This window comes from Pocillopora verrucosa, chromosome 1 (assembly GCF_036669915.1).
Source record: "Pocillopora verrucosa isolate sample1 chromosome 1, ASM3666991v2, whole genome shotgun sequence".
NCBI classification, from domain to species: Eukaryota; Metazoa; Cnidaria; class Anthozoa; order Scleractinia; family Pocilloporidae; genus Pocillopora; species Pocillopora verrucosa.
The window spans coordinates 8,554,372-8,574,999 of NC_089312.1; the positions used below are offsets into that span (position 1 = coordinate 8,554,372).

Genomic DNA, 20,628 nt, shown 5'->3' on the forward strand with positions numbered 1-20,628 from the left:
GATTGTTGATATGGGTATTTGCACATAACCACCATGGGAGTGCAGGGGGGGGGGGGCGGTGCTTAATGATTACACCTGTCAATTAAATCATTAGAATACTAAGAGCCTAATGGGGGGTGGGTGGATTAGATTGTGACATAACCAAAATACTCCGACCTACCTCCCCCCTACCTGCCGACTCCTGGTTCTATTCAGACCTGCCTATTCCATCAGAAAACCGTCGGAATCTGTTTTTGTGTATTAGACATGCGTGATTTTTTAACTGGTCATTTGGCTGGAGAGAGAGTGTATCCGTGAGACAAGGGTAAATACTACCTCCCTATAACCGAAAAAACCAAAAGTTTAATTCCAGATCATTACTTGTACGGCGAGGGGAATGGAAAATTGTTGAATCTGCACGGGGTGAGGAAGAGCGGATCCTGGTGGTAGAAGTAATATTAAGCCAGGGATTGTCACTGACTCTATAAGACCGCAGTGCATGATCTTTGTTCAAAATTTATGGAGAAACAAGAAAGCTTGTCGATGGAATCTTTACATTCAACTTCTCCTACCATTTCTGTGCTTGAATTTGAACCTTTCTCTGGAGCTCAAGTCCCGTATTATTGGTTGATCAGTGAACTGACAATCCGATTCAACTTATTTGAACAATCCTGCAGCAACTGAATTGATTTCCAGCATCAAAGGTGATCTTCCAGTTATAAGATACTCTTTACGCTATTGAACTCCAGGATGGTTCAATTATAAGAAGACAAAAAAAGTGAGCTGAAATTTTTTATATTTTTTTTTTAATTAGACACTAAATGGCTTGACAATAAATTATGAAACGTTTCACACTTATTATAACATTCTCACTTGGATTTCACTCCTGTGATAGTTTTTTCTTCTATTTTTGTGCAAGCTCCTACAAAATTTTAACTTAAATAGTAGGTTAACAACAAAGGTGAATAAATAAAGGAGTCAGATGAAAATACATTATCTGACCTGTGCACTTGATATATGTGTGCAGTGGAGTAAATACGATTAGTGGCGTAGCATTGTAATAACAATTAAGCCACCCACTAAATAACATGGACTAAAGTCAATAAATAATAAGTAATATATGCAACTGAATGCTGAGTAAATAGTTAAATCATGTTTATAAGTACTAATAAACCTAATTATATTGAAATAAAATCAGTTGCGGAACTTCTGACGACACTGGAAACGCAACATGACCGTAAATATGCTTTTACGATTATCTATTTAGCATACCATACTAACTTCCTTTCTCCTGTAGCTGTTTGAACTTGTCTACGACAACTCAGACTATCAAAAAATGAAAACAAACATTGCGGGCTCGCACTAGTCACTGTAATACCTTATATGAGTTATCCTCTAATGCTCTTGGTCAAATAAATGCGTCATTTTAATGATATAACGGTATGTAACCTTTCTATTAATAAAAAGATAACTAGAACTAAAAGAGACTTGATGAGTCAATGCTAGCAATTACAGACGTGTATCCAGTACCGCATCATCGTCTTCATAATCTCCTGTTGAATAACAAAGCAACTCATTATCATGATACTTTAGTTAACATTGTCGCCTAAAACAAATAACCAAGAGTTTTGGAGTAATGAAGAAATATTTCCTCTACCCAGACTGATAAACGAGAAATTGATGCTCCAAAACTTTGAATTTTGGCGAAAATGGAGGGTGGCAAAACATACCTTCGTCTGCAATCAGCTGCTGCTGTCGTGAAGATTTATCTTCCGCGGGCTCATCAGCCTGCTGTTGGGAGTCCCCACATGCTCCTTTTGACTTCTCGTCTTCCAGTTGCTTTTGGTTGGGTTTTTCATACTCTCCTTTTGGCTTTTCAGTTTCCAGTTGCTCTTGTTTAGGTTCCTGATTCTCTCCTTTTGGTTTTTCTTGCTGCAGTTGGTCTTTCATAGGTTCTTCATGGTCTTCTTTTGGTTGTTCATAATCCAGTTGCTCTTTCTTAGAATCTTCATCGTCTCCTTTTGGTTTTTCTTGTCCAATTTGCTCGAGTTTAGGATCCTTATGGTCTCGTTCTCGTTCTTCTTGATCACAATTAATTTGCTGCTTTTCGGTTTCTTCAGGGTGTTCTTCTTTCTCCTGCTCATCTTGTTCATTTTCCTCTTGTTGCTGTTCACTTTCGTTTTTATTTCTTTTCGACTTGTTCTTCTCTTTACTTGCATCCTTTAGCTCATCAGGCCCTGCATGGTCGACGTTCGGTTCTTTTTCTTCTTGTTGTTGAGTGCCCTGTTGTTTGGATTCCTGGTCGTTTCCTTTCAGCTTTCGCTCAGGTTTTTCATCGACTTCATTTAGCTCCTGTTTTTCTCGTTGCGTCTCACTTATTTCTTTGTTTCCCTTTGAATCTGTTTGATGATCTTGTTCAACTTCCTGCTCTGTAGTTGGTTCTTCATGGTCATCTTTTGGTGCTTCGTTTCTTTTAGATTCAACCTGCTGCTGTTCAGTGGGTTCTTCTTGGCCTCGCTCTGGTTCTTCGTCTTGTTCACGTTTAACTTCCTGCTGTTCAGTCGCTTCTTCTGGGCCTTGTTTTCGTTCTTCGTCTTGTTCACGTTCAACTTCCTGCTGTTCAGTCGCTTCTTCTGGGCCTTGTTTTCGTTCTTCGTCTTGTTCACGTTCAACTTCCAGCTGTCCAGTCGCTTCTTCTGGGCCTTGTTTTCGTTCTTCGTCTTGTTCACATTCAACTTCCAGCTGTTCAGTCGCTTCTTCTGGGCCTTGTTTTCGTTCTTCGTCTTGTTCACGTTCAACTTGCTGCTGTTCAATGGTTTCTTCTTTTCCTTGTTTTGGTTCTTCGTCCTGTTCATGTTCAACTTGCTGGGATTCAAAAGGTTGTTCATTGTCTTCGCCTGATCCTGCATGGTGCTCACCATCTCCTTGTTCTTCTTGCGATTCATCCTCACTATCGTCAGTGCTCCCCACTTCCTCTTGGTTTTGTACTGTGTTCAATAAAATAAACACAAAAAGGGAATAAGTTAAAAAGTGTTTCCTCAGGTGGTTGTAGTTGGCCAAATCGCCAAATTTGTTAAACGAACTACACCGTGCTTTTTGCATTTGGTAACCGTATCGTGTAACTTCTCCGTCCTCAATCATTTACGCTCCGCTTTTACTCTTTCCGAATATCTCTTTGTGGCTTTGATACCTTATTAAAACCATTATTTGAAAACTTTTCACGGTCGACCAAACAAGTAGCCTATGTTGCCGTACGTCTGTTCATTCATAGATAGCATATGACGACAAAATGTGGTAACATCAAAAATGTGGTGCACTGGACTCAGCCGATTAAGTCTCCGATGTTCTTAGCCCATTTCAATTTTTTATGTGAGTGTTTTATGACAAAAAGCGAAATATTGTTAGTGGTGAAAAAATCTATAAGTCTTCCCTCCACTAAATAATAATTGAGAATCAGTCAAAGTAAGATTAAACATATCACGTAAACAAAAATTACAGTCATTAAATTGACTCAAAATGTGGTTGTTTGTAAACTTCAAACTGGAGGCTAAATTACTTTTTATGTGTTTCTTATAGTGGCAAAAAGGTCGAACCGAATTGCTTCAAAGTTACAACAATGCTTTTCTTTGGCTTTTCTGTTTTGCTCTTGGTTTTTGAATGCTAGGTATTGCGTTCTGAAATTTGCTTTAGTCAGTGGAGAAGTGAATGGTGCGTACCTTCCTCGATGACTCTCATCTCTATTCCCTGATCTTGAACTGACGGAAAAATACAAGCAAGCGAACAAAACATCAGCAATAACAAATTATTCATTCATGAGGCAACGTCTTTTTTTATCATTTGAGGTTGAGTCAACCCATGTGTTTAAATGAAATACTCAAGCTCACGCACCACTAAATTCATACATCTGTTTGTTTCTTATTCATACAGGTAACCAAAAAGTATCTCTTGGCTTACGAGCCGATCTGATTGATTAACCCACGGTATATCTGTTCTTAAACCTGTTTAAAACGTAACTTTATGGCATGAAACCAAAAAATTAAAGAACGAGAAAAATACTCCCCAGAATGATGAAAGATTATTTAAAGTGTCAAAAATTACCTTCAACATCTTGATTTCGGCCGAGTTTTGCTACCAGATAATCCCACAATGGTTGGAGTTTGGCTCTGATGACTCCTCGGACCTTAATACATCGAAACAAAACACGAGGTTATAATCAGTAAATAGTGCTTCCTCACCAGTTTTTAAACCCTTCAAGTCTTTGATTTCCCCAGGAATGCAAACTACGTTTGCGCAGTTTTCCAACCACTCTCAAACCGAGTGCGATACAATGAAAACGTGCACGTTTATATACAGAAGAGAGTTCTGAGACAAAGGGATCTCAGAAATGGCGGAAATCAAGTTTACCAGCTGATATAAAAATACGGTAAAATTACACACAGTGAGACACTTCTTGGCGGTTCGTGTTTCACTTATTTATTCTTGTCGAATTTAGATGTGATCTGTGATCTGAGAGACATGATATAAATGGAAAATTTAACTTATTGGCTGAATATATACTTCTCCAACCGCTCAAGTTATGAGTACATGTACCTGTGGGGTAGACAAGGTGTAAAGAATGGGATTGATGGCAGAGTTAACCGGCAGAACAAAGACTGCGATCCAAACTGCGAGGTCACCAGGTGTACGGAAGGATTTTTCCAAGAGAGACCTCATTCCAATCGCCACAATAGGCAGCCAGCAGACACAGTCGGTAAGAACAATGAAGAACACTCTTTTGGCGAGCGAGGCCTCCCTCCTTAGATCGGCTGCCCTTGCCTTGGCTTTCATTCTCCTCTCTCTTTCAGTCCCTTGCTTAGCCATGCGCCTGTTTGATGCGCAGGACTTATAGATTATCATCGCATATGCCACAACGACAAAGAGCACAAGGGTAAAGTTTAAACCCACAAACATGGCAACAGAGTACTCCCAGCCCGACGGCTTATCTGTGGAAAGCTGCAATGGCAGACATACAACTGATCTGCCATAGAAGTGATGACCTTTCTGGCGACTACCGAAGTAGTCGAAGCCCACCGTGGGAATAAATGCAATAATGCCACCAACAATCCAGATAAGGAGGCACAAAAGGTGCGTAACCTTAAGTGTAAGGGACTTTCCACGATAGGGGAACAGAACATTCTTCATCCGGTCGGCGGAGAGCAAACAAATCGTCATTACAGACACCTCACTTGACAACACGGCAATGGCACCTGTTATCTGACATGTCAAACTTGAACGCCAGTAATAGTCATGCAAATAATACTCCCCTGCCCAAATGGCATCCACCACACCTATAGTTATGAGGTAGACACCCATAAGTCCATCAGCCCCAGCCAAATGTATCAACATGATGGACTGTATCTTGTTTTTCTTCTTCGTCTCCCTAAACACCAACCGCCACACAATGACAAACACAGCACCAACCAACGACATAATTCCAATCACCCAGAGGCACTCCCTAGGAGCTCGATTTCTGAACAAAGTTTCACAACTGGCGAAGCTGTCGACATAAGCAAAGTCGCAATCTGCATCCTGCTTCGTCAAATGGCAACACATCAGGTTGGTGTCTACAGTCCTACGGTTCATAAAAAGAGTTCAGATGAACAACAAAAGGGGAAAAAAAAGACAAATTTGATCCCTCACAGGAGCTAAATTTGTAAGAAAATGAGAGTGTAATAGTAATACAGTAAGCGCAGTATAACTGAGCACCGACAAATGAAATTTTTCAATTTTAAACTCCTCGCGTGGAGAACATTCCACTTGACTTACGCAGTTATTAGATTCTTCATGTTTGTAAAGAAACCCTCCGGTAGTTCTCGCATTTCGTTGTAATGGAGGTACCTGCAAATTAAAGGAAAGCAATTCAGGCAAACTTTGCTCGCTAATTCTTGATAACATCGACATCTTTAGCCTATTAATCACAACCATTACAAATTCCTGAAATGTTATTGGTGCATCCGCAGCTTCATTTTTCACTAATCATTCTGTAAAGTTGTAATAGGACAGTTTAATCGGACAGTTGGCTGCAATCGGAAACCTGTAATCGGACAGTTGAAGCAACCAATCGTACTAAGTCCACTCAGCTAATCCACCCATCACAGAAATGATCAAAATAATCACAGCAACAACCACTTATCCAAGGGAAAAATGGGGGATTTCCAAAATGGAGGAATTTTTAACTAAAGACATTGTCTCCACTGGAGATATTTGTTTTAAGTGCATTTTTTTTTCGGAAATTCAAATGGTTATGATTAATTGGTAACAGGACTTCTTGTCGTCCAATTCTGTCCTTAATCATACTCGTGATTATCAAATCGGACTCTCGCCTCGCGGTCGTCCGATTTTGCTGATCACTTGTATGATTACAGACCGAATTGGACTCCACTCAGTCCTATTACCGTTATGTATTAATCAGTTTTTCGGCTCTCTCTTGTTCCTTTTCCTGCCTAATTCTCAACAACTATTTGATAGAAAACTAAAACAGAAGACGAGCAATTTGTCATTGAGTGTGTACGATATACTTACACAGGCTATGCCAAAGTGACTTTATTTGTTATACTTATATGCTTTTAATACTGCAATGAGTATCTGATGCACTCATTTCGAATTTAGGATGGGTCGCTCATTACAGAGAGGGTACTGTATGCGGAGGGACCCTTCCTTAAGTTTTTCCCAAACTTTTTCTTGTGACCAGATATGATCGTCCCAAGGAGTATAACATTTGGGCGTATATAAAAGTATAAACTGTGTATTAATGAACAAAGCCGATCCTAACTTCTAGTATATCAGTGGTAGTATGTATGTGAAAGTCGTTTACTCCAATTTCCCTGCCTAAGCAATTCGGCCAGTGGTATGATCACTTGTCCATCCTTTAAAATGGAAGAGGGGCGCTTATCCGTGAGTTTACGGCATGTAAAGGTCGCACCAACAATATCTGTTTCCCTTGAACTCGAAGTAGTTTGAACACACCTGGAATATTACCAGTTTACTCATACTCACAGGAATCGAATACTTGGGGCGACATCTTTGAATTGTTCGTTGCTAACGGTACGGATATTGTTGAAATAAAAGCTCCTGCAGAACGATGAAACAATGAAAAGCGTAGAGCGTCAACTGACAAGCATTGAAGCGTAAATTAAAACAACACTGGACAGAAAATTAGCCAAGAATGGAAGGCAATATCTTCCATTTGTTCAAAATGTTCTGCAACGAGAAAAGAACCTCACCGTGCATTAAACAGTGGGTCATACAATAATGTCACATAAGTATTTTTACGAATTTTCACGTTACTGGGAGCTTCTTCAAAGTCACAGTTAAGTTATCAAGAATGAACAAAACATTCTCTATTTAGGTTCCAGATCTATTTCTATCCGCGTGGCCGATGCCGATTTAAATAACCCCATGAGTATTGTCATACCTATCCTCAAGAGGTTTTCGCGGTCGAAGTCTTTGTAAACTCAGTGTTTGAATCTGGAAGGGGATACCTTAGCAGGATTTCGTTTTTGGTGGTTAAAGAGACCTGGTGTTTCCCAAGGTTTTGTCTGATTTGCCTTTTGGTAGTTCTCGCTACCTCTAGTAAATATGATCTCTTAGTCAGCCTGTTTTCACTTTCACTATCGGGGGTAGAAGATTGTCCATGTTTTTGGTGTGCAGCTTTGTGGGTCTCTTGATCTTCCCGAGCGGAGTTTGTCTTAGACAACGGAGATTCCTAATATTGCTATGATTGCATCTTCACTAGACCCTTACTAATTTTACAGTACCTCGTTACCGTTAATAAGAGGATAGTTTAGAGACAGATACTTACATAGACATCATGTTTTCCATGCCTTTAAAAACTTCATGCGGCAGGTAGTCAATATTGTTTTCGTAAACAGCCCTAGAACAACATAGAGGGCACATCATTATTATCAGAAATGTAGAAAAATTTAGAGGTAAGCACGTATTTACATAAACTTCCTTCTTATCTTCATTGATTCTTAAATGCCCTCTGCCTACGATATCTTCAAAGCTATCCGATATTGAAAACATAATAAAAAGGTGAAAAAAAAACTCACAGCCAGGGATGCGTAAAAGTTACACTGATATGCAGTTTGCGGTTACCTCGCTGAAAATGTTAAAACTTAGCGCATGCTTATATTTGGACTTCTATAAAAAGTATTGTTTCAGTGATCTGTTAATTTTTTTCGGGGGTGAGGGAGAGAATTGCTACATCTCTAATTCTCTTCCTTTTTCTGTCTTTTTCTGAAGAAATCCGAGGTGGCAGTTACTATCTTGGATGGATGACAAAGAATCTTTTTCAGAATTCTGCTTGGGTTTCTGAGGTTCATCAAATCAAAGTACACTAGCTTCAAAATTTAGCGAAACTTTGGGCAAAAGTGGTGGGAGGAGGAAAGAAAGGTCTATTCGCCCTACTGAGTTGGTTAAGTACATATTTGGTCAAGAGTAGTTACTTGTGCAGTCAGATATGATTTCCATCGAATATTTACTTACAGTTCTTCCAGTTTGGACAGGCCTTGGAACTGATCAGGAGACAGGTGTACGAGGCTGTTGTTATACAGGTATCTACACAATAAAATGCAACAGACACTCGGTATAATTACAGAGTCTTTGATGGGGGAGGTATTATTGACCTTAATGATATTTGACAGCACAAAAATGACTGTGAAACTTATTGATTCTTAAGTAACCTCGACTCAGCATAATCTTTTGAGGACCTCGAGACTAGTTTAGTCCCAAACCCTGTCTCATATTACAGAAACTGTTTCATCCTTAATTAAAGTCAGTCGAGTTAAACATGCTTATTATGGAAACCTCCTTCCAAAGCGTTCTACTGCTCATCAGTGTGCTCCAACACTTCCTGAAAAAACATCCCATAAATGTATTTGGACCAAAACGTTGACGCGTGCATCGTGACAAGAACAAATAAGTTCCATCGTGTTACGCCCTCACCAAAAGGATTGTGCTGGCCACCAGGTAAACAATGGTTAAACCATGGTAACGCTACTGTGACATTTAAATGAATGATCGGACGTACGCCCATTTACTTTTGCAACCGAGTAATTGCTCGTATTTCTAGTCGCATCACCCGGAATTCTAAGCTTTTAATTTGAACATCTCTTTTCTGGAACATCTGGAAAAGCTGCCAGAAAAATGTAACTGAAAAACTGGAATTCATAGATCCTGTGTCTGAAGCCTTTCTTGAACAGACTTTTAAGTCATAAGAAGATGCCAGAGAAATAGTCCGTATCCAAGCTGATCCTTTGGTTTTAGCCAACGCTACCTTTAATTAATGCTCATTATACAAGACACGTACTGAGCCAGTTATACCATAAACGTGAATCACTTACAATATTTTCAACTCGGAGAGATTTTTGAACCTTGGCAAGCGCTGAAGTTTGTTACTGGAGAGTAAGCTGTGAGCGATATATAAAATGAAAAAAAAGTCAGTTGAAACAGAATTTGAGATTCTTGGAAAGGTTCTTTTTGAGAGGCTCTCCGAATAGGCATGAAATAAAACCCAATTGGTTCTGGCAAAGCTATTTTGAAGAATTACAAAGTTCTACCCATTTTTTCTGAGTACATAAACTGTTTACTCCTGATCCTAAGAATTTAGGCAAAAGATACCATTTGCACATTAATTGTTAACATGGGCGTTTTCATATCATGACATCACTTTTCAATACTGATGCACCAAACTATAATAAGTCACTTACATCACAAATCAATCTTTGCAGAGTTCCCTGGTTACTCAGCGAAAAAATTATAGTCACAAGTCACGTGAAGCAAAAGGCTGTGTGAGACGATTGAATTTAATATTGACCTCTTTTTTTCTTTTTTTCTCAATGACCAACTCCACCAAAGTTAGTATTATATAAAGCCAGTTGAGCTTATGGAGTTTATTTTGATACGCTTCACGTAAGAGTCACAAATTCTAAATTCGCGAAGCTCTGTTTTCATAATGGTCTTAATGCATTAATTTACATAAAGCTCTATGGAAAACTGTACATTATCATTCGCTTTGCTGTGAAGTTTCTACTGAATGCCACTTACAGCTTTTCCATCCGGGTAAGGTTCCCAAAAACATCCATGGGCAGACGCTGAATTTCGTTGTTTGACAAATCCCTTAGGGTATTTATTGAGGTAAAGAGTTAGCTAGCTTTTCAAGAACACAAATTTTATTTGGAAAATAGGCTAGACCTCCCCCTTAAACGTTTCTCTTAGGTGCCGGACAGGAGCCAAACCGGATAACGAACAATAAATACCAATTTTTTTTTTTTTACTAAATCAGGAAAGGAAAAGTTTTTCTGGCTGTCTTTAAAAACATCAAATATTACCAAGAATCTCTAGTATGAAACAATTGGACTCAACGGACATATTTAGTATATGCTTAAAGCTGATAGACTTTTGTTTAAAACAATAATGGCAGAAAGACCTTGCTCATTAATGTGGCATCTAACGCCAAATGACACTTGATTCAGTAATTTATTCCAACTGAAGCTACATTCCAGGCGGAAATACGCGAGATTTTCAAATGATTTTAAACGTTTAGGTTTGACCTGCATTTTTTAAGTTCAAAGAAAAGTCCTACGTACAATTCTCTCAGCTTGGTATTTGTGCTAAGTATCCCTCGAGGAAAATTCTGCAACTGATTGTAGGACAAGTCCCTAACATTTGAAGAATGAGATGATAATCAGTAAGAAAACAAACAAAGGAAAAAGAGAGTCCCAGATAACAAAAATTTCCAAGGGATATATTATGAACTTCTTTCCCTACTGTGTGCAACGACTTTATTTGGAAGACATCGGGAAAGTTATCATGAGACGAATGTCAACTCAGTCATTTCAATCTTGGATAACTGTTTCGGACGAAATTCTTATCTGATAGAATTTATTCAGTTGCAGTTCATCGAGTTTTCTATCTAATCATCTCATAAATGAAAAAAGAAACCTATTTTTAAGTGAAATGTATTGGCTTAAACTTGTGAATAGATCTTCACGTAAGTGTCTATCTCTTGCTTCCGCCCTGTAATTTCTAACTTAAAGAATTCCTCTGAGAAAAATAATAAAATTTTTCGGTCCAATTTTTCTTCGCTTTTACTTTTGGTAAACAAATCGCCTTATTCGATAATTCAACATAATTATGATACGGGCGGGTGTTGTGCGAGTTTCGTAGTTCTATTTTCCGTGTTCCGCGAGGGCGAAGAAAATGCAAGCAATTAGCGAAATGTTCGATCGTATTATGTGTTAAACATCGAATAAGGGATTTACCATTCCACTATTGTTTCAATTTCTAGTATTTTGGTTTTCAGATTTCAAAATACATCCTTCGGCCTCATCTGAGCTTGGTATCGGTCGCATAAGGCCTGAGCGTTAGACAAATACAAAACGAGAGAAATCGTCAAAGTGTTACAGTGAACAAATTACAAATTCTGGAGCGCTTAAAAAGTCAAGGTGTGGATCGTTCAGTGTGGCCATTTTTTTACTCCGCTTTCCGTCTGTATTTTCCGAGTGTTCCGTTGCCCTGATATGGGCGGCGCAATTGTGCAGTAATAATAATGATCACTTTAAGGGCCATTGCACTTCTTTTCAGGCAGTTGCTCGGTGAATTCAGTTGGCTATAATTCGACGTTATTTTGCTGATACTTAGCTAACTTTGGAAAGTTATTGAAGTCCGTTAATGACGTCAACATGACACGCACAATGTCACATGACCCACAACAAAAAAAGGCTTTGAAACTGCTGCGCATCTTGTGCTTCCTTTTCGTACTTGCAGCATCTGTAACGTCTTGTTGAACAGATGCACAACGAAATGGAAAGAGGAAAGAGGTAAAAATCGGAGGCTCAGAAATGTTTTTTCTTTTTTTTTTTTTTTTTTTTTTTAGCTCGCGAGGATTTAGTCCCCCCCCCCCTTCCTCCCTCCCCACCACCCCATGAAACCCGTAATCAGTCCATTGACCCGGTAAAACGTTCGACTGATAAGCAACTCTGCAATGGAGTATAATCATTTCCCTCATTGACATTTTTGAAATACAAGTTACCAATTTCATATAAATTTGAACAGTCTTACTTTGAACTACTCATACACAACGGCACAACGGATCAAATTCAATGATCGAAGAGTTTACTACTGGCTCAATTAAGAACGAAAGGTTTTAAACCATGTTTTGAACGACTTGAAAGCAATAATCTCATGCAAACGCAATGCATAAGAAAGAATTGTTATCATTGACTAACATTTTTGGAAAGAAATATCGCAAAATTTTTACTTACAGTTCCTCCAAGGCGAACAATCCTTGAAAAATTTTTGGAGGCAGATTCTCCAGCCGATTGCCACTCAAACGCCTAAACCAGGAAATTCATTCATCAGAGAACGGGATCAAATCTGATGTAATCGGTTTTAATCTAAAAAAGTATTTTTTGCCCCACCCTTCTACCGCCTTTCTATTTAAGAACGATTCAAAATTCAGTACTGCATGCTCTCCTAAACGGGATCGGAAATTTCACATCAAGGTGTGAACTCTACTACAACTTTGAACGGCTTCTCTTTCATCGACCGCAAATCTCTAGCTTTCACGTAAGTCTTTCCATCGTAGATTTTACTTCCTGGTCTTTTCGCGTTCCCTTATCTAGGTTTAATTTCTCAGTTGTAGTTTGTACCCCTCAACACAATTTCAGGACATTTCCGAGTTGATACGACAATGTAGTCGTACTTCTGTCCAAGATATAGTTCGGAAAGCTTACGAAGGTGTGTAGACCGGCCGAGCGCAGGGATTTTTCTCATTATCTACTCGTATTTAAAATCGCCACCATTATCAACACTATCCTCATTTATGGTGTCGTTTTCTAGTTTACTTTTAACACGAAGTCTGAATTAGAGCGCAAACTTTTCCTTATATCCTTCACTTTTAGTTTGTGAATGTTATTGTAATTTCTTGTCTTCGAATACTATTATCATTTCGAACGCGTTAAAGAATGAAAGCGCAAACTATTCCCCCGAAAGAGCGCTGTTCTCTATTTGTTTATATTTCGCGGTCACCGTACGCGTCAGCATCGCTATGGTATTTAGGTAGTTTCTTTTCCAACATGGCGCCGAGAATTTAATGAGCTTCTATTCGGCTCTTGATTTTTAACTCGTTTATCTACTCATCTAATAACCAAGAGTGGTTTTTGTTAAACAACATAGCGGTTCCAAAAACCTCGTGGTCAGTCTGGTCGCACGCTCATGAAGTAACGTGCCACAGAACGCCACTATTTCCAAACAAGCAGTAATAATTAACAGATAGAGGCATTGTGTTAAACACCTTTGTTTGTCCTCTTGATCAGAATCTTTAATAGTTGAGCCTGCAGGCTACAGTGGTATCGTGCCTTTCAAATTATCGAACTATGTAACTCATTTGAGGTTTCCTCGCTGAAATGCCGCTTACTTCTTAGTGTTACTTATATGTAAATAAATTAAATCATTTTTCGCCGCTAACAGGCTATTACGTCAGAGACAAAGTAGAGCAAATAACTTGATAAATATTTTTTTAAAAGGATGCGAAATCATCAGTACTCACAAATATTTTAACTCGTCTTGCCCAATAAATAGATCTTCAGATAAGTTTTGTAAGTTGTTGTTTCCAAGCCACCTGTAAAACGTATTAAAGTTGAATACCATTATTATTTGAATAGACTTTCATTCTCTCTGCTGACCAGAACGTGCGAGATGCGTGACTATTTCCCTGAGGCTTTAACCATAAACTTGCCACTCCTGTTGGGAAGAACTACCGCACAAATATGCATGGACTCATTGACTGCTTGAACAGCTCTTTTTGCTTTTGAGTTCAGCAGGCCAAGTACACCAACTTTTGTGTTTCTAATGACAAGCCCCAGGAATCCGCCTCGCAGGATTTTGTTAATCTGGCTTGACTTATTTGTTCAAGAGGATTCACACAAGTGCTTGCTGTTGGGCAAGTTTATTAGGTAGTTATTTAGTATACATATACATGTTCACAAAAGAAAGTTCGTAATTATAAAGGGTTTGAGTTAAAGGGGGTGAGACTATGAATAAAAGGGCGATATAGGAAGAATAATCTAACTAAGTCAGCGACAGTCAACGTTATTAAGCTTCAGAGCAAAATACTTACAGATCATATAACTTGAAGTTTTTGAATATATCAGAAGGAAGTGTCTCCAGTTTGTTGAAGTCTAGGGTTCTGCATAAAAGATATAGTTATTTTCTCGACGGTCCTCAATTGTTCGGTTAGGAGCGTTTCAATCTCCTTGGATTCAGCCACAGATGAAAACAAATTAGAGACAGGCTGTTGTTGCATACGAGTGTTACATTGAAAGTTAGAAATATTTGAACACGAGCGTGCTCATTTCTCGAGACCAAAAGCGTACAATGTTAAAAAAACTAATTACAGTGTTTACTGCTTTGGTAACAAAGAAGATGCAATTGTATTTCAAATTAACAAAACCATATTAGAGTTCAAGTTCACAGATGACAAATCAAAATCCAACGAAGGGGTTGACTGTTTTTCCCTCCCATCAAAAAATATTTCGATGTATTCAGCTTATCAATCACCATGCCGGCCTCGGCACGATTTCTTTTCCTTCCTTCAGTATATCATGGAAATTCATCAGAACAAAAGGTCCTTATACAGAAACTAGCATATTTTTTAATAGGAAACTTTTGGAAGCAAGTATATTGTTTTTTTTTGATAGAGGTTACTCCCTGTGTGTTTCGTAGAGCCCGTTATCCACTCCACCAAAATGCTCACAACTGAGAACTGGGCCCCAATAGACCTTGGAAAACCATTTGCTTATCTCTTATTTATGTTCAGACGTCTCGTTTTGTTGATGGGTGTGCCTAACCAATTTTAACGAGTCGAAATCTCAAAGGTTTTTTCTGGTTGCATAACAAACCATCCAGGGTTACTCTAATTTAGTTTGATTCTTCAACAGAGTGATGAATCTCTGAAACAAATTACGAAACCAAGCGTGAAAAAAATCAATTGAATAGCGGAATGTTGTTGAGACAGTGAAAGTTATTTCAAACTTTGAATGATCAACACAATTGATATTCGTTTGTCAACATCAAACTTTATTCTTCGCAGAAAGTTTTGAACGCGTGAAAATAAATTACGGTCTGAGGCTACGCTTTTCCTGGTTGGTTTTCACTTTAAAACTTAGTACCATAAAGATATCAAGAGCCATCGACAACACTGCAGTCACTAAAGAGTATAAACAAGATGTTTATTGCTATTTGAATTTCTTTCCTACCGTCCGCCATTTTGCCGAGTATGTAAACAGGCCTGGCCGAAGGAGAGTTGGCAGATGTCAAATTTCATATAAACGCTCCGTAAAGTTGTCTCGGGGGAAGGTCTGTCTCGGGTACTGAAGACCATATAAATGGGCCTAACACACACCTATTACGGGTAATTATTGTAAATACAAGTTTCTAAAAATTTCCAGACTGCTGAATCATGCTGACTTTCTTAACATAGAACTTTCCAGAACATTTCATTGAATCACGCATTTGTCATGTAATACTACTGAAATATTTCTTATGTAGGCTTCTGGAATGTCCCAGAACACTTTGTGAAAATATACATAAGATTACATAAGACTCACTTATGTAATAGAAGCAGTTGTTGTCGTCGGAGCGACGACTGTTTTGAAAGCTATATCGAAAGAGAGCTATTGCGGAGGATTGCTCACTTCAAGGAACTTTGAAGACAGCAGTGAGATTGTGTCAGTGGTGAGCGTGGATATAAACTGTGTGGGCTTAATTAGGTTTATTAACGCTAAGCGTCGTACTGCTTTTAGGGGTCGTTCTTTGTTAAGAACATTACTCGCTGTTTCACAAAGTAGTTGAGTTTGTGAGATAGTAGCGTTTTTCTGTCGGTTAGATTATACCGTAACAACCTTGTGAAAGAAAAGGTTTAAATATATTAAAATAAAGCATCCTTACTTCAGTTTATATTCCCATATTTCCTATATCATCAAGATTAAAAATTGGTGGTTTTATTTTTAGTCGCCGTCTTAAGGGAGGGTCTTTTTTTATTGTTGCTAGTTATTTTTAGACCTCAGATCTGGTAGAATTACTAAGTCAAGCGGAGAAAGATTCCTGAGCCACAAAACTTACAGGTTTTTAATTCTATATTTGTCCCTCCAAGGTTTATCAGGTAGTTGATCAGAGGACAAGTTCTTTATGTTGTTATTGTTCAGGAAACTGCAATGGTGAAAAGGAAACCGTAAGAGTTGAAAAACAAATGGATTAATCTGATTTACTTTGTACTGTTATTGCAAAGCTGAAGATAACAGGACTTGTAACAAGATCAGACATGTTACTGACCACTTAATTGAATAATAGTTATAAGTGCTAATGATAAGATGAGGCAGGTATTAAGGAGTAGACGATTAGAAGGAAAACTGTGTGACTTTTCTCCTGGCTGAAAGAGTCAATATGAAATCTACGCAAAATTAACAAAAGAGGTTTTAGCCAGCAAAGTAAGAGAGGAAGAAAGGAGAAAGGAATTCATTATAAACCTTTTGGCAATTCTTTCTTTCTGGATGTTACAAGTGTCTAACATGCTGACGAAAGAATTCCTTATCATAAGAGTATTGATTAATACTATTTTTTTAATTGGATATCTGATGCAGACAATACCATCTGCAGATCTAAATTCACTTTACTTCTTCTAGCATATTCACTTCTTTTTTTAATTTGCCCTTTTATCTTCTTAATTATTTGCCACTTTATATCCGCATGGAAACGGATTTTTTTTTACAGGTTGCTAGTCAGGTAGAACGACAGGTTAATGAGAGCAAAAGTTTATGTGAACTGGACTAGTTTGCGTTAAAAAAATAATTTTGCCCGTCATAAGTATCCAGAAAAAGTTTGGTATGGCTGAGATAAGATTGCTAATTGTTTTGAAACCTTGGTGATTCAACTGAAAAAAGATCGCCATTCAGGCATCCATCGACCAGAAGATGACAAAATTAATTCGAGTTGAAGACTTATGTGAAATAGAAAGGATCAACCTCATACAATCATTAGGTGTGTCTTATATCGCTATATCTTATATCGTCTCATCAAATATACTTAAGTGGCAACAAGTTATCTTTTTGTTTGATTGTTTTTTTTTTTTTGGGTGTTGTTGTTGTTACTTACTACATTTTAAGAACAAATGTAAAAGAAATATCGATCTTGATGTCGGTAAACAAGTTGAAAAATCTAAACCTTGATCAATATCGATTTTAGCGAGAGATTATGATAATAATCTCTTGCTTTTAGCCAATCATATCCTTCCGTTTAGTTATATACAGTCCTTTTGACACCTTGCCATATGATAAACAGTTATTTTCACACACATCATCACAAGATTCAGTCAAGGAGAGTAAAAGAAACAGTAGCCCTATATCAGTTGTAGCAAAAGTGCTTTATAGCTACTTACAGTTCTTCAAGTTGATACATTGTATAGAAAGCTTTTGGAGGCAGCTGTTCCAGTTCATTATAGGACAAGTCACTAAAAGAGAGAAAATGAAGTAAACCCAGTAACGAGAAATCAGGGATATGTGACTCTAAGCCTGAAATCAACATTGGCGAGTAAATATTCTCGGGCTCAAGAAACTTTAAAGTTGCATTTCTACATATGACCACTTCCAACCCACTAGATCTTGTAATGCTGATAAATAACAAAGGTTGAGTAGAAGCTTCATTTGCTCCCTTGATAGAAATCATGTAGTTTTCCCATCAATGCAAAATTATTTTGAATATATTCATGGAGGAGTGGTGAATCTTCAAGACCAATGAGCGAGCTTGTTTTGAAGTTTAACTAGGCGTGGTCCTAAATTGATACGAAGAGCTAATATTACTAAATAATACCTAACATAACACATGTTTTCCACGGAAAAATTTCTTTGATTGACTTATTATTGCCCTCAAAACATTAAAAACGACCCGTTATTGCATTTGTTCACAACAACAACAATGTTTATTAAAAGGAGAAGAATAACTATGTATGGTGGCATGTCGAAATCTGAAGTTCGCGCCCTGTTATTTCAGTGCCTGATGCGAGGCCTTTTATTCTGGAAAAAAAGGGCAGTAGTCGCTAGCTTCCTGTGACTGAAACAAAGGGTGCAACAGGCCTCGAAAGGAACATAGGTTAGAGCTGAAACTCTACATCTTTGACCAATTTTGTGCGTGGCTTACTGAAATCAGGAAAATCCTACCCCAGAATTTAAAGGCATTTGTTACTGGATTTTTGCGGGTATTTTCAGCCCCACCAAAGGGGATGGAATTAATAACTAGAAGAATAATTTGACTGGTGTAAACATATACTCAGCCATAATGCCTAAGTTCAACTTTGAAAAGAATTTAGATCATGGAATTTTATTTACAACTGCGGGAACTAAGCTGCGTACGAAAAGTGAAACGCTAGAAAGCTATTATAGCCTAACGGCCCATTTTCTCTATTGAAGAGAACTATACATAAGTCAACTTTTTATGGCATAAGTTTTCCAGCCTCTCCCAGCTTGAAAGGTCATTCAACATGCGTGGCACTGCGCGCTTTATCCGTTCACTCCTGCACCAGAGAGTTGACTCTGGATCGTCCACAAGTCCCAGTAAGTTAGTTGTATAAAGTCAGAACAATGTTATACGTTTTGGGAATGTTATATTTGGTCCGAGTATTGCCGCTTGAATTACAAACCAAAGTCAGCAGCAACCTACACTCTAGCTTAGCGAAGCTTCTCTTTGAACTTTTTCCAAAGAAAAAACCTCTGATGGCTGCACCACATGTCACACTGGGTGTAATGATATATTCGCTATCAAACTGGTCTGTGGGAATTACCTAGTAATCAAATACAGTATGATGTAATAAAATATCTTCCAGCTGACACTGGGCAATTTTTTACGCCCTAACCCACGAATCTCAGCTGAGGCGCCGATGCACATTACTTACAGAGAGTCGCTCCCTCATTCAAATACTAAAGCACACTCTTCAAAACCTCGTAATCTCCGGTACAAACCTCATGTAAGAAGCACCGTTCAGTCCTTCCCCTACAATGATTAAGGTTGCGTTCTATTAGCCAATCTAAATCCTGATTTTCCGATCCACATACAATTTTGTGCTTCATCAAGGACAAAACAAGTCTAAGACTGCAATCAGAACGAACGATCTCCCTCCGAAACTTGGATCGCACGGGTCGGTATATCAGTTTTGATCCCGATTACGTGATGGACACTAGCGATTAACATGGTAGTTCAAAAAAGGGAAAATGAGCCATTGTCATTTTCAAGTTAGCCCAGGTTCTTGAACACCGCTGTACTCCTCCAGAAATCTTTAGGATTATAGAAGTTGGACTTGAATGTTAAGAATAAAACGGAGAGGATGGAAATTCGCTAAGTTAAGACCGTAAAAAGCAATTAATTTTATTGCACGGCGTAAGCATCCTTCTGAACTGCAACATTTCTGTGAGTTTCTTATGCTTCTCAAGCATCATTAAATGAGCAAGTCATCCATTTTCCTGATGTTTTTCCTTGTTTCTGTATTTTCTTTATTAAGTTCTTCCAGCAAGGAGTAAAAGGCTGAAGGTAATCTACAGAAAACCGCCATCTTGTTTTATTCAGACTGTTTGCTGTACGGATCGATCTCTTTTCAGATTTTTGTTCCGACTGGCAAAAATATTCAAACAATCCGGATGGTCTAAATCCAAATATGCAGACCATTGTTGATTGCTGACCTTACTACAGCCTAGGTGATGTGCCAAGTTATTCCGAATGTGTGTTGGGGCGGATTCCGGTAACTTCCTTGATAGGGATTTGCTGCCGATTTAGAGTTGCTACTGTTTAATATTCCTTCCAAAGACCTGAATTTTGATATTTGTAATTATTTTAAAGAAAACCTTAAGATGTCTGTCTAGATTTGTAATATGTGGTTAGTCTTTACGTAAATCCTCTTGCGGAATCAAAAAACGCAGTTGTGGTGGTAACCAGCCATTAACAATAATCATTTCCCTCTGTGCAGCTCCGTGTTCCACTGTACCAAAGTCCTCCAAATCCCCAAGTTTATTCCAGATTTCTGAATGTTGTCTCTTGAGGCCAGGATGCTAGAGTCCTGTGGCTTTTATTGACAGTTTGATTACAAAGCGTGATTGTATCGTCTGGTATCAATGGAAAGTCTCAAAAGTCTCAGAGGAAAAGTTACATGCATGCCCGTGCAACATGTCCCTCAGGTAAGCAAATTGAAATTTTCGCACAACATGACCATGAAGAAGCTAACCCATTAAGATTTAAATGAGAAAATGATAGGTCATTTCCTTTAAATTATCGTGCAGGTGAATTCGAAGAGCAAAGTGATTGAAAGAAAATCGTTCTAATCAATGCCTTATAGGACTTGTTATCTCGGCTGGGAATGCTGACGAACATACCAGAAAGTTATTTGCAAAATCTGTGGCTTGTTCACCATGAAAAATAATTCCAGATTCGTTGGTGTTAAGGGTATTACAAAGGCTCCCGCCCAAGTTTGCCATGGAGATTTAATATGCCAAATGGCTGTGATGATGAAAAATGTGTGATTTTCATTTCATCAGGCACACAAGGATTAATTCTGTTGGGAACCTAAAG

The 20,628-nt window shown here is 38.3% G+C and overlaps 1 protein-coding gene across 1 annotated transcript in view; it reads right to left on the bottom strand.

Annotated features, from left to right (window-relative positions):
- Positions 1 to 796: 796 nt before the first annotated feature.
- Positions 797 to 20,628, bottom strand: part of LOC131782962 (leucine-rich repeat-containing G-protein coupled receptor 5-like) — a 49,203-nt gene continuing 29,371 nt past the window's right edge. Inside the window, exons 12-28 of the mRNA XM_066173725.1 lie at positions 17,456 to 17,527; positions 16,144 to 16,230; positions 14,141 to 14,209; positions 13,571 to 13,642; positions 12,285 to 12,356; positions 10,608 to 10,679; positions 10,066 to 10,137; positions 9,363 to 9,428; positions 8,506 to 8,577; positions 7,820 to 7,891; positions 7,015 to 7,089; positions 5,785 to 5,856; positions 4,570 to 5,590; positions 4,078 to 4,159; positions 3,696 to 3,734; positions 1,710 to 2,966; positions 797 to 1,532 (exon numbers count right to left, since the gene is read on the bottom strand). Of these exons, the coding sequence (XP_066029822.1) occupies positions 1,489 to 1,532; positions 1,710 to 2,966; positions 3,696 to 3,734; positions 4,078 to 4,159; positions 4,570 to 5,590; positions 5,785 to 5,856; positions 7,015 to 7,089; positions 7,820 to 7,891; positions 8,506 to 8,577; positions 9,363 to 9,428; positions 10,066 to 10,137; positions 10,608 to 10,679; positions 12,285 to 12,356; positions 13,571 to 13,642; positions 14,141 to 14,209; positions 16,144 to 16,230; positions 17,456 to 17,527 (3,316 nt within the window). The 3' untranslated portion in view covers positions 797 to 1,488. The remainder of the gene's footprint in view (positions 1,533 to 1,709; positions 2,967 to 3,695; positions 3,735 to 4,077; positions 4,160 to 4,569; positions 5,591 to 5,784; positions 5,857 to 7,014; positions 7,090 to 7,819; positions 7,892 to 8,505; positions 8,578 to 9,362; positions 9,429 to 10,065; positions 10,138 to 10,607; positions 10,680 to 12,284; positions 12,357 to 13,570; positions 13,643 to 14,140; positions 14,210 to 16,143; positions 16,231 to 17,455; positions 17,528 to 20,628) is intronic.